Raw genomic sequence first — 14,090 nt, forward strand, 5'->3', positions numbered from 1 at the left:
AGGCACCAACACTACAACTTACTACATCCAGAGTTTGGCCAGAGCCCTGTCCCAACCTGGTCTGAACACCTCCAGGACGGGGCATCCACAAACCTCCTGGGAAAACAGCTGTTCCAGGACGATAACACTCTCTTAGTAAAACTCCCTAACGTCCAACTAAATTCATCCCTTTTTAATCTAAAAACACAATTATCCCCTAGTCCTGCTATTATCAGCCTTTTCGACTCTTTTCGAAGAGAGAGAGAGCGAGCCTCACTTCTCTGACGTTATATTCCCCTCTGACGCGTGACGTCTTTGGGGCACGATTATTATTGTCTCGTGCTCCACATGCATGTCATTGATGCCTGGAAACTAACACATAGCAACGAGATTACAAAACTTTGACCAGACACAGAAGCCCCGGTGCCCCCATGACAACTGCCCTGTGACTAAAGGCCCAGCACGCACTGCACTGCAATTACTGCTGCAACGCCTATTGCTTAGTCACCTCATCCACCCACGAATATATCCCTCCACTTACCATTAAATAAAAATGCGAACTACATGCTTAAGGCATGATTATTAACAAGACAGGCAAATCTGAAACAATAGTGACCCTCTCACTGCCCTCAGGAACATTTCCCCCATCCAACTGCTCTATTGACATCATCTCAAAGAACATACCATCCCACCACAGTCTGAGATCTGGCATGGTGGCTCTGATGCTAAGAAAATCCTCCTTTGTCTTAAGAAGCAAACAGGACAAGCCCTGATCCACAGACCCTTGGCAGGGAGGACCTCATGCTGACTAAGGATCCTTCCTGGGGCAGTGAGTTGGAAGTCTGTATGATGTTAAATGAAAGACATGGGGACAGAAGATCCCAGGCTCTGCAAGGACGGTGTGAGGTTCATGTCCCATATGGGCCCTGTGTCTCATCGCAGGATGTGGGATGTGAGAAGGGCCCAGTCTGAACAAGCAGTCAATCCCAATGAAACTCTGAACTTCAGATCTCTCAGTTCCAGTGCCCTCCTGTGCACACTCTCCCATAGTTTGATGTTCTTTATGTTCTGCATTGCCCAGAAGTGCACCCAGTGCTCCAGGTGAGGCTGCAGCAGTGCAGAGCAGACAGGGACAATCCTTTCCCTCACCCAGCTGGCAATAAATTGCTTGATGCACTCCAGGGGACCGTTGGCTTTCCTGGCTGCCTGGGCACACTGCTGACTCACATTCAATTTGATGCTGACCAGGACCCCCAGTCCTTTTCAGTCAGACCTCTCTCCAGTGTCCCATATCCAGTCAGTGTGTATGTCCAGGGTTGCCCCTACCCAGGTGCACAATCAGGCACTTGTTATACTTTATGCACTTGGTGCTTAGTACCAACTGGTACCCACTTCTCTGACTTGTCCACATCTCTCTGCAAGTCCTCTCCACCCTCAGTGGAGGCAACAGCACCTCCTCATCTGGTCTCATCAGCAAACTTGCTCAGAACATCTTCTAGTCCTGCATGCAAGTCATCCACAAAAACATGAAAGAGAAGTGGCCCTAAAATGGAGCCCTGGGGAACCCTGATAGTGACCATCTACCAGCCTGATGGAGGACAATGACTATAGTCCTTTGGGCTTGACCTATTGGCCAACTGTTCACCCACCACATTCTGGAGTGCACATGGCTGGGCCGCCACACAGCGTTGTTAGAGAGGGGAGGTACTTTGTTCCTTCTCTCCCCGGGTTTGTTCCCACTGTCACGGAGTGAGCTCTAGAGAGAACTCCATGGCAAAACGCAACAATCGCGTCTCAGCTTCAACTATGACACTTAGGACTCTTGGTTTGCAAGAAGCACGTACTGTGTGGCCATCACCTGCCTCCTGATGAGGCCTTGGAAGAGCAGGAGAATAGTTAGTGCAAAGCATAAGAACACAGAGCCAATTCCCAGCCACGTGAGCACAGTGCCATGAATACCGCCGAACCACAGCCAATTCCAGAAGTCAGAGATACCCAGCTTGCTGCCCCATCAGTCGTGATTGATGAACCCTAAGAGCCTCTGCACAGCATCCTTCACTCTCTGCATGGCGGTAGTGGTGTTTTTTTCCCTGTCGGAGGTTCTATTCCTTTTGAGCATGTTAAGAACCTCAGTCATTACTGCTATCCCGGTGACCTTGGTTAGTGGCCAATGGAGGGTGCAGCTCCTCTGAAGTTCCTCCTCTTCCTCATCCTCCTCATCCGCCAGCACTCGAAATGCCCCTGGCATGTTGCAAGACACAGCCACTGAGTAGGTGTAAATGAGGGATCGCCAAGGGTCATGGCATGTCAGGTTGTCAGTGGTGTTTACCGACACATTGAAGGTCATAACTGAGATATTAGGTCTCAAGTTATTAAGACAAACCTTATTAGACAAGCAGTCATGCGCTGCTTGCCATAGCTGTTGTGATTCCTTCACCCAGGAAAAAAGACGTAATGACCAAAAGGCTGGAAGCAGATTTTCTGCTTCCTTACTACCAGAGCAAGAATAGTTCTGGAATAGTTATCCTCTCACCTTTTCTAAATTACATTTATTAATGCATTGCCCAGAGGTTGAGCCAACCCCATTCTGTTCCAGGGAATTTGTTGAGTATGTATCTGCTTGGCTTTCAAATATGTAACACTTCTGTTTTCTGCTGTGCAAGATAGGTGTGATCCCCCTTACACCCGGTACTGAATAAATGCATACCAGATTAATAACCTAACTCTGGGTTATAGAGTTTGATTCCACAACTCAAAGCCATGCTTTTGGAATCAGTCTTTCCACTGGTGAATAACGGATCTGACATCCAAGTGCATTTAGCAGAGATGAGCCTGCTGTCTATCAAGAGCTTTCAGCCATGGAGCCCCGGAAAAATCTCCTGGGGAAGCAGTGAGGAAGAGAAACTCAAATCCTCAGATGTGCCGAGCTAGGCTGGGCTCCTGGGACACAGGGAGCTCATACAAGTGGGCAGTGCTGCAGAGAGACAGCTGTGCCCAGGAGCAGCTCTTGTGCACAGCACAGCCTGCAGCTGACAGAAGAAGAGGAGAGAAACTGGAGAGAGCTTACAGAAATGTGTCTGGTATGAGCGGACTGTAACGCCCTGCAGGAGAGTTACTCACAGAACAAGAAATGGTAAGTCTCACTACAGACCATGCAGATGCTTTTCATAGAAGTTTCACTTAATCTGGAACATCCCGAAGCAGATCTAGCTTCAGGCAATGAATGTTTCTTTACAGTGGAAAAAGCCTTCTGCTACCTGAGGGCTTCCATACTGCAGTATGAAAGCACAGCCCTGAAAGGGCTGTGGTGTCCCAGCACGGCTGCAGGCTGTGCAGCTGGGGTTGAAGGCAGGTGCCCAGGGCTGTCCTGCAGAGCAGGGTCCCTGCTGTGCCCCAGGGGCTGTGTGCCGGGTATGGGACTCTGCCGCCTGCCAGGCTCAGCACTCAGCCTGCCCGGGGAGCTGCCCAGGGCGCTGCGGGGAGACGTGTGGTGTGGGGGGAAGGAGCCCCCCGGCAGGGCTTGTGCTGCCACAGCTGCTGCCTGGGGCAGGGGATCACAGCTCCACTGCACAACTGAATGTTTCTGAGGGTCCTTTGCAAAAGGAGAGCCAAGGCAGGGGGTTTCCATTTCCTGTTCTGAAAGAAGGAAAGAGGATTGTGGCAGAAATCTAAAAAGGTATGTCTAACTTAAAAACAGCTCTTCAACTCACAAATATTTTTTTTATCAATCCATCTTTTTTGTTGTTTTTTTTTCTTTTGTGAACAGCCACACAGGTTGTGCTTTCAGCCTCTCGTTTCTAAAAGGAAAGAATCAGTTTAACTTATCGTTGTTTTCTGCAGACATTAATAGTTGATGTCTCCTGCAAACAGGCAGATTTCTTGATTGAAGTACACAGAGGCAGGGGCTGGGGTCTCAAAGAACAGCTGCACTAAAGAGGAAAATATCCAGGAGGCTGGGATGTGATTAGGAAATGAGAAGAAAGTAAGAGCTCCCTAATCTTCTACTCCTTAAGGGATGGTGAAATTCATGAAAATAAATACAAGTTCTGGAGTTAAATGATCATTTTCCAAAGGGAAAGGAAAAAATTATAGTATAGCAGGAGGAGTGTCTCTGAGAATGGTCTGGACTTGTCATTATCTTCTGCACTCTGAGCAGGACTCCAAGCCCAGGAACAACAGCAGATGCCCAACAGCAGCTCCATCAGCGAGTTCCTCCTGCTGCCGTTGGCAGACACGCGGCAGCTGCAGCTCCTGCACTTCTGGCTCTTCCTGGGCATCTACCTGGCTGCCCTCCTGGGCAACGGCCTCATCAGCACAGCCGTAGCCTGCGACCGCCGCCTGCACACCCCCATGTACTTCTTCCTCCTCAACCTGGCCCTCCTCGACCTGGGCTGCATCTCCACCACTCTCCCCAAAGCCATGGCCAACGCCCTCTGGGACACCAGGGCCATCTCCTACACAGGATGTGCTGCACAGCTCTTTTTCTTTCTCCTCTTCATGTCAGCAGAGTATTCCCTTCTCACCATCATGTCCTATGACCGCTACGTTGCCATCTGCAAGCCCCTGCACTACGGGACCTTGATGGACAGCAGAGCTTGTGCCACCATGGCAGCAGCTGCCTGGGGCACTGTGCTTCTCTATTCCCTGCTGCACACTGCCAGTACGTTTTCACTGCCTCTCTGCCAAGGCAATGTTGTCAACCAGTTTTTCTGTGAAATCCCACAGATCCTCAAGCTCTCCTGCTCTGGCTCCTACCTCATGGAATTTGTATTTCTCTTTTTTGGTGTCAGTTTAGGCTTTGGTTGCTTTGTTTTCATAGTTGTGTCCTATGTGCACATCTTCATGGCTGTGCTGAGGATGCCCTCTGAGCAGGGACGGCACAAAGCCTTCTCCATGTGCCTCCCTCACCTGGCTGTGGTCTCCCTGTTTCTCAGCACTGGTGCTTTTGCCTACCTGAAGCCCCCGTCCATTTCCTCCCCACTCCTGGATCTGACAGTGGCACTTCTGTATGCAGTGGTTCCTCCAACACTGAACCCTATTATCTACAGCATGAGGAACAGAGAGATCAAGCAGGCTCTCTGGAAGGTGTTGCAATAAGCACTATTCCAGCTTCAATAAAGTGCACATCTTCCTCACACAACTCTCAGTGATGGTTCTTTATGTTCCATTTATTTTTGTATTTTTGATTTTTTGTAATACTGTAATCTGCAAATAAGTTGCAGTTTATTTCACTACTTCTTTCCTACCTAATTTCCATTTTCTTACTCCAGGAGCTCAAGTAAACATGGAACCATATTCCCTGAATAGGTTAAGAGATAAATAAAAAGCTTTCAAAATAGACTTTTCCTTAGCTCTTCTCTCTTCCTACCTTGTCTGGGTCTGGGGGAGGTACAGCCACAGACAGCAGCACAACGTGCTCTTTTCATTCCTGCTCTCTTTACACTGCCACAGTGCTCTCAAGTCCTCTCATTTGTGCAGGCCTGAAGGTCTTGTGTGTCTCACAACAGTCCTGTTGTCTCTACAGCAGCACTCTGGCACATCAGCAATATGAACGGCTGTGTCAGGGCTGGTCTCCTTGCTGGCACTGTCATGGAGTTATCTAGATCAGTCTGTGTCCACGACAGGGGGAGCAGTAGGCCCGTGGGCCCCATGGCCCCAAACAAATGGGAAGGGAAAAAGGAATGGGGGAGATGGGAGCTGGGCTCAAGGAAACAAACAGAGCAGCAGCAACGACCTAAGGAGGAAAACTTGTTTTACTAACTACTATATATGGAATACCAATAGGAAAAATGACAAAACCAAGACATTCCACCCTCAATTCTACATCACTATATCATGCTTAGAAAACACATCTGAATGCAAATAAACAGTAATTAAAATGCATTACGCGCACAGTTCTTTATACATATATATACACGGAATTACTGACTGCACTCCCCCAACATCAAATTCCCTTGTGGTACACATTGAACATCCCCATCTCTCTGCATCGCCCACCAAGCGCACCCAGGTCCCTGGGCAAAAACAGTTCCACGGACAGGTTGCCCTTTACAGAGGCTGGAAGGACCCAAACAGCTTTTCCCAACATGTTCTTTACATGAACAACAGTGACCTTATCTCCCTCTGCAGTATACAGGGGCTGGATTGGCTAGGACCATCACAACTGACTGATCCTCTAGTACTGACCAACCAAGTGGCTTCTGCCAAATGCTTTTCCCAGTGCTTCAGTGTTCCACCACCCATTGCTTTCAACATAGTTTTCAACACCCCATTGTATCTTTTAATTTTACCAGAAGCTGGTGCATGGTAGGGGATATGATAAATCCACTCAATGCCATGAACTTTGGCCCAAGTATTTATTAAGGGAATTTTTGAAAGTGTCCCGTTATCAGACTCTTCTTTCTGGGGTGCCATGCTGCCACAGGACTTGTTTCTCAAGACCCAATATGGTGTTTCAAGCAGTAGCATGGGGTACTGCATATGTTTCAAGCCACCCAGTGGTTGCCTCCACCATGGTAAGCACATAACACTTAGCACTGCGAGATCATGGCAAGGTGATAAAATCAACATGCCATGCCTCCCCATATTTATCCTTCTGCCATCACCCTTCCTCCCAGAGAGGTTTCATCCTCTTGGCTTGTTTAATTATGGCACATGGTTCATAGTCATGAGTAATCTGTGCAATAGCGTCCATAGTTAAGTCCACCTCTCGGTCTCTGGCCCACTTATATGTCGCTTCTCTTCCTTGATGGCCCGAGGTCTCATGGGTTCATCGAGCTAGAAATAGCTCTCCCATGTTCTGCCAGTCCAAGTCTATTTGAGCCACCTCAATTCTGGCAGATCAATCTACCTGATTGTTATTCTGCTGTTCTTCAGTAGCCCGACACTTGGGTACATGGGCATCTACATGATGCACATTTATAACCATATTCTTTGTTCGGGCAGCAATGTCCTTCCAAAGGAGCTTGGGAGGATTGGCTGACGCACCTGAAGGCTGTGCTGCCATTCAGCGAGACCTGGACAGGCTGGAGAGCTGGGCAGTAAGAAACCGGATGAGGTTAAACAAAAGCAAGTGTAGAGTCTTACATGTAGGGACGAAGAATTGTATGCACCAGTACAGGCTGGGAGATGAGCTGCTGGAGAGGAGCTCTGCACAGAGGGATCTGGGCGTCCTGGTGGATGATAGGTTGGCCATGAGCCAGCAGTGTGCCCTTGTAGCCAAAAAGGCCAATGGCATTCTGGGGTGCATTAAGAAGCGCGTGTCCAGCAGGTGGAGGGAGGTGATCCTCCCCCTCTATTCTGCCCTGGTGAGGCCTCATCTAGAGTAGTGTGTCCAGTTCTGGGCTACCGAGAACAAAAAAGACAGGGACCTCTTGGAAAGAGTCCAGTGAACTAGGTCTGTTTAGCCTTGAGAAAAGAAGGCTGAGAGGGGACCTGATCCAGGTCTATAAATATGTGAGGTGTAGGGTACAAAGGGGCGAGGCCAGACTCTCTTCAGCAGTGTTTGGAGACAGGACAAGGGGAAATGGCCAGAAAAAAAGAGCATAGGAAATTCTGCACAAATATGTGCAAGAACTTCTTTATGGTGAGGGTGACGAAGCACTGGAACATGATGCCCAATTGGGTTGTGGATTCTCCTTCTCTGCAGATATTCAAGACCCACCTGGATGCCTACCAGTGCAACCTGGTGTAGGGAACCTGATTTGGCAGGGGGGTTGGACTCAAGGATCTCTGGAGGTCCCTTCCAACCCCTACGATTGTGTGAGTCTGTGATTCTGTGAGTAATAGGCACCTGAGAGTGCAGAGTTATTCAGCTGACCAAATGGATGAATACACCAAAAGAAGAGACAGATCTTTCTCTATACGTCTAGTGAAAATTCCAGAGCTTATGCCATTCCAAAGCTGTGACAAACACACATTCTGTCACTGATGGCACCTTTCTTTGTTTTGGGCTCTCATTTAAATGGCATTTCCGTGGGGTCTCCAGCACACCCTAAGCCAGCTGGCAAATGCAGCTGAGAACCTTCAGGAAAGCCATGTCCTGGTAGTGTCAGTGCTTGCTGGACAACTGTGAGCCCCACAATGGGTCTCGTTCCTGTGTGGCACCTTCTGAACATCAGTACCACAGTGTAGATGCAAGACCCAGCCAGGCTAAATCAAATCATGCTTCTGGAAGGGGATGCTTTCTGAAGAGTCTTTACACCTTCAATGCATCGGTTAAACACCACTGATTGCCTGACATGCCACTACCCTTGGCAAGCCCTCATTTGCACCCACTCAGTGGTTGAGTTGTGCAACACGACAGGTGCTGGCGGATGAGGAGGATGAGGAAGAGGAGGAACTTCAGAGGGTGCTGCTCCACCCTCCATTGGCCACTAACCAAGGCCACCGGGATCACGGTAATGACTGAGGTTCTTAACATGCTCAAAAGGAATAGAAACTCCAATGGGGAAAAGAACACCACTACTGCCCTGCAGGGAGTGAAGAATGCTGTGCAGAGGCTCTTAGGGTACATCAGTCGCGACTGGTGGGGCAGCAAGCTGGGTATCTCTGACTTCTGGAATTGGTTGTGGTTCGATGGTGTTCATGGCACTGTGCTCATGTGGCTGGAAATTGGCTCTGTGACCTTATGCTTTACACCGACTATTCTCTAGTTCATCCAAGGACTCATCAGGATGCAGGTGGTGGCTACGCAATACGTGTTGCTTGCAATCCAATAGTCATAAGTGCCATAGTTGAAGCTGTGATGTGATTGACGTGTTTTATCATGGAATTCTCTCCAGAGCTCACTCCGTGACAGCGGGAATATACACAGGGAGAGAAGGAACAAAGTACCTCCCTGCTCTAACAGCGCGGTACTGCATGGAGGCACAGCCTGGCCACATGCGCCCCAAGAGAGGGGACGGTGAGGGAGATTGCGAATGGGAATTTCCCCCTAGGGAGGGAAAAAATTAAAAAAAAAAAGCAACGATCTGAGAACAAGCGGCATTTTAATGAACCCTGTGACACTAAACAGCAAAGAGAGATTTTCAACAAGGAGAAAAACAAGTCCAAATCTCACCGATGGGCTGCGGGAAGTGGGAAGTTCCAACCACGCTGTCTCCTGCAGGGAACCGGGTTAAACCTTGACACCTTCCTGACCTTCCCTCCAGTGCTACTTCCTTCCCCCCATGCCCATTTAAGGCAGTCCACAGAAAAAGAAAAGAAAGAAAAACTTGTCTTCTTAACTCCCATTATCCCACATGATGTTCTGATGTGGAATAGCAACACCAACCACATTACAAAACTACAACAGTGAGCTTTCCCAGCCTCGCTCACTAACCAGCCGAAGCCTGCCTTGCTGTATGGATGTGGTCCCACTGGGCAGAAGCTCTGCTGTACGAACCCTCAGGGCTGCGGAGACAGGCCTGTCAGGACTGAGCCTCACCAGGCCGTGCTGCAGCCTGCTGGCTGGGCCAGACCAGTCGGGCCCCACAGCCAACACAAGTTCCAACGGAGATGGTCCTGTTTAACTATAGATCCTTTTATGACATGGTTATCCATTTAGCTGACCAAGGGTTGACAGTTGATGTTATCCTTGAGAATTTTAGTAGAGCTTTTCAGACTATTTCTCACAGCACCCTTCTGGACAGAATGTACTGCATATGGCTAGACAGAAACATAACGTGGTAGGTGAACAGTTGGCCAATAGGTCAGGCCCAAAGGACTATAGTCAGTGGGTTCATTAAGGCTGTTAGATATTCACTATCAGGGTTCCCCAGAGCTCCACTTTAGGGCCACTTCTCTTTCATATTTTATGTATGACTTGAATGCAGGACTAGATGTTCTGAGCAAGTTTGCTGATGATACAAGATGAAGAGGTGCTCTTGCCTCCACTAAGGATGGAGAGAACTTGCAGAGAGATGTGGACAAGTCAGAAAACTGGGTACCAGTTGGTACTAAGCACCAAGTGCATAAAGTATAACAAGAACAAGTGCCTGATTGTGCACCTGGGTAGGGGCAATGCTGGACATACACACTGACTGGATATGGGACACTGGAGAGGATTCTGACTGGAAAGGGTTGGGGTGCTGGTCAGCATCACACTGAATGTGAGTCAGCAGTGTGCCAAGGCAGCCAGGAAAGACAACAGTCCCCTGGAGTGCATGAAGCAACTTATTGCCAGCTGGGTGAGGGAAAGGATTGTCCCTCTCTGCTCTGTGCAGCTCCAGCATCACCTGGAGCACTAGGTTCACTTCTGGGCAATGCAGAACATAAAGGACATCAAACAATGGGAGAGTGTGCACAGGAGGGCACTGGAACTGAGAGATCTGAAGTTCAGAGTTTCACTGGGATTGACTGCTTGTTCAGACTGGGCCCTTCTCACATCCCACATCCTGCGATGAGACACAGGGCACATGTGGGACATGAACCTCACAGCGTCCTTGCACCACATGTAGAGCCTGGGATCTTCTGTCCCCATGTCTTTCATTTAACATCATACAGACCTCCAACCCATTGCCCCAGGAAATGCCCGGAGCCAACATGAGAGACAGGATCTCTCTACCACTGGTCTTGCAATCAGGGCTTGACCTGTCTGCTTCGTAAGGCAAAGGAGAGGTTTCTTAGCATGCCAGTGCCTTTGCCTGCCTGTAGTCATGGCTTCCAGTTATCTTCTCTAACAAGTCCCTTGGGAAGCTTGCTTGGTAATGGCCCTCAGTGGGCCCATTAATACTCCAAGAAACTTCACTGTTACTTCTGACTTTGTCTTGTTGAGCACTTTGTGCAAACTTCTCTCTGCACTAGAGGCTGATGAACTCAGCATCAAATGCACCCTGGGACCATTATAACCTAAAGAATCTCCTGTGCCTTATGCCATCTTGTTATCTTCTTCAGGTTATCAGAACTTGTTCAGCAAAAAGGAGGGATATCTGGAGAGAGCTTAAAGAGAAAGAATCCAGTATAAATTTATTGTCTATTTATTTATAGTTGGGTTTAAAGAAGACATTAAAGCAGCACTGTGCAACTGATACCAATCCAGGATGTCCCAATGAGTTCTGTACTGTTACTGTGTTGACAAAGGTCCTTCTCAACCTCCCCACCCAATTTCTGCTCACAATGGACCTATGGGACTTGCATCACTTTTCTTCACATCACTCTTCTCCTCTGCATTCATCCGCTCAGTGTTAAAACTGCTTTGCACCAACTCCCACTGGCTTTCCTCAGAGAACCAGCTACACATGGAAAAGGAAAGATTTCTCTTTTTTATCTGGCCAGCAAATGGAAAGAAAGGTGATGCAATTGAATGAACAGTAAAACACAGTGATCAACTGCATGCCATGTTCAAGCTGCATCTATTGAAGTTTGTCTTTCATATGGAATACTTTTAAAAGAAATGATTTATTCTGAGGTAGGATAGGATAGATTGAATCACAGTGAAGTAGTTGACAACAGAGGCCATCAGACTCTGGGAGATGGAGCAAATTCCAGTAATCTCCCTGGGATAGATCAGCCAGGTAGTTGAGAGGTATCAACTTAAAATTGATCAGGACTTGTGAGTATTTCACACATTGAGATGGGTTAACACATTCTCATTGATTTATATCTTTGTCTCCAACTCTGTTTTTCACTTTTACTGACATTAATGAACATCTTTCAGACTTCGTGCCTTAATAAAAAAAAAAAGAAAGACAATAAGAAAAAGAGACAGTGATTGAGAAAAAGAAAAAGTATAAGAAGAAAAAGAAAAAGAATAGATAGGAAGGGATAGATCAAATCACAGTGAAGGAGTTGACAACACATTCCATCAGACTTTGGGGAGATGGAACAAATTCCAGTAATCCCCCTGAAAGTCAGAAATCAGACAGATAATTGGGAGGTATCTGACTGAACAAAGAGCAAGGGATGGGGAAATCTGGCAGGCTGTGGCAGGAGCGTGTGCCCAAATGGCCTGCTGAAAACATGCCCTTAACCATGGCCATTTATTTAGGAGAGCTGAAAAAACTTGGAGGATGAGGCACATCAAATAGGCAGCAGGGAAGAGTAGTGCTGGGCACCGGGCTATAGTCACAGGGCATTGGCACTGGCACCGCTGTCTGTGTCTCTGAACCTGAAGGCATTTGTGTCCAGCGAACACAGTTCTGGAAAACATTGTAGTTTCAGTAAAAGAAAAAAAAAGACATCAAATCACCTCAAAGATTCATATTTACAACTAAAAATGGATCAAGACTCATGAGAATTTCTCATGATGAGAAGAGTTAAAACATTTTCATTGATTTTGATCTTTGTCTTCAATTCTTTGTTTCAGTTTTATTGACATATATGTTCATCTTTTAAGCTTACAGCCTCAAAATAAATAAATAAATAAATAAATAAATAAATAAATAAATAAATAAAAAGAGATACATTTGCATCTTGCACGTGGCCTGATGCCCCTTTCACCTTCACAGTTCCCACAAGTCCTTCCATGCCGGAGAGTATGAGATCCAGCAGAGCACCTCTCCTCTTTGGTTCCTCCATGGCTTGGTCAAGAAGCTGCCATCTGTGCTCTCCATGGATCTGCTGGATGCCACATGCCCTGCTGTGCTGTCCCTGCCGCAGATAATGGAGTGACAAAGGCCACCAAATGGGACAAGGGACAGACAACATCAGATTCCCATCTGTCTGCAGAGGGCACCTTCCACTTGCTCTCCCTGATCAGGAAGACAGGAACAGACACTGTTGGTCTCCTCTGTTGGCCATTTCCATTAGCTCTGACCTGTCTGCTCTTCCATCCCCAGGCAGAGCTCAGTGCACTCTCACAGAGGGCAGTCGCCCTTCCTTGTCTCCTCGCCCATCCATCCTAAAGACTCGGTATCCCCCTTGTGCTACAGTGCAGTTGTGGAAGCCATTAAACTGTGTCCCCATGGTCCAAACAGGAGCTCAGGCCTGCAGCTAATCTATGGTATCAGTGTGCAGAAGGTGGCACACAAACATTAGACTGATCGTGGGCCTTGGAGTTGACGTAGCAACACGGACACACCATGGGCATGGCTTTCCTGAAGGCCCTGTGCTGCTCTTGCAGCTGTGAGTGAATTCACCAGACAGCCAGTGCTATCCCCTCTCTGGCCCTCAGCTGATGCCCAGGAAGGAGGTATCTGTCTCGGGGACTTCCCACACGGTTTACAAGCACTGGCACACATCAGGAGCAGCCCAGGCACCTTGGGCATCACCCAGTGTCTGTGTGTAAGCAGCTGCCTCCCTGCTGAAGGGCCGAGGACTCAGAGCAGGAGCTCACATGCAGGCAACTCCTTGTGCACTTCTGAACTGAACCAGAGGAATCCCAGCTCCTGTGGGTGTGTAGGGAGCTGAATCCCATTTCAGCTCCAGGATTTCTGTCAAGGGATGAGACTCCTGCACTGCCTCAGCTGGATCACTGCCCTGCACAGGGAAAGTCCAAACCTCCCCGTCCTCATCTGGGTGCCCTTTGTGCTTCATCAAACTAACTCTGAAAGTACTCGTTATATGTCTCCTATCAGTCACTGACCACTGGACATGTGGTGGTTAATTGAGCGGATTTCAAAGCACAGTCATGATGCTGTTGTCTTTCAGGAGCTGTTGGCCATGAGGACCCAGGGACATGTCAGGGGAGATGAGTGGGAAGGATAAAAATGACATCATCTGCTGCTTGCTTGTCCGGGCACCTGGGACACAGGGAGCTCATAAAAGTGGGCAGAGATGTAGAGAGACAGCTGTGCCCAGGAGCAGCTCTTGTGCACAGCACAGCCTGCAGGTGACAGGAGAGAAAGGGGAGAGAGCTTCCAGGATGTGTGTGGTGTGAGTGGGCTGTGAGCTTGCTGCAGGAGCATTGCTCACAGACCATGACACGGTAAGTCTCTCTGCAGACCGTGAGCTGCTTTTCATAGAGGGTTAACAATCTGGGACACCCCATAGCAGATCTGGCTGCAGGCACTGCATGTTTCTTTACTGTGTTAAAAGCCTTCTGCTCCAGCTGGGGGCTTCCATGCTGCAGTGTCAGAGCACAGCCCTGAGGGTTGTGAGTTCCAGCACGGCTGCAGGCTGTGCAGCTGGGGCTGAAGGCAGGTGCCCAGGGCTGTCCTGCAGAGCAGGGTCCCTGCTGTGCCCCAGGGGCT

General features: G+C 48.4%; 1 protein-coding gene and 1 pseudogene across 4 annotated transcripts in view; one reads left to right on the forward strand and one right to left on the reverse strand.

Moving 5' to 3' along the window:
• LOC107324590 overlaps nucleotides 1–14,090 on the reverse strand; it is a 226,993-nt pseudogene that overhangs the window by 182,412 nt on the left and 30,491 nt on the right.
• Nucleotides 1–14,090, forward strand: part of LOC107324622 (olfactory receptor 14J1-like) — a 148,696-nt gene that overhangs the window by 132,762 nt on the left and 1,844 nt on the right. For 2 of the 4 annotated variants that reach the window (XM_032449305.1, XM_032449304.1), the window contains exon 2: nucleotides 4,077–4,995. In XM_032449305.1, the coding sequence (XP_032305196.1) occupies nucleotides 4,162–4,995 (834 nt within the window). In that variant the 5' untranslated portion in view covers nucleotides 4,077–4,161. Of the gene's footprint in view, nucleotides 1–4,076; nucleotides 5,108–14,090 lie in introns of those variants that run through there. The other 2 variants (XM_015884798.2, XM_015884802.2) reach the window with 2 other exon arrangements.

The sequence above is a fragment of the Coturnix japonica genome, chromosome 26, assembly GCF_001577835.2.
Source record: "Coturnix japonica isolate 7356 chromosome 26, Coturnix japonica 2.1, whole genome shotgun sequence".
In the NCBI taxonomy this organism is placed as follows: Eukaryota; Metazoa; Chordata; class Aves; order Galliformes; family Phasianidae; genus Coturnix; species Coturnix japonica.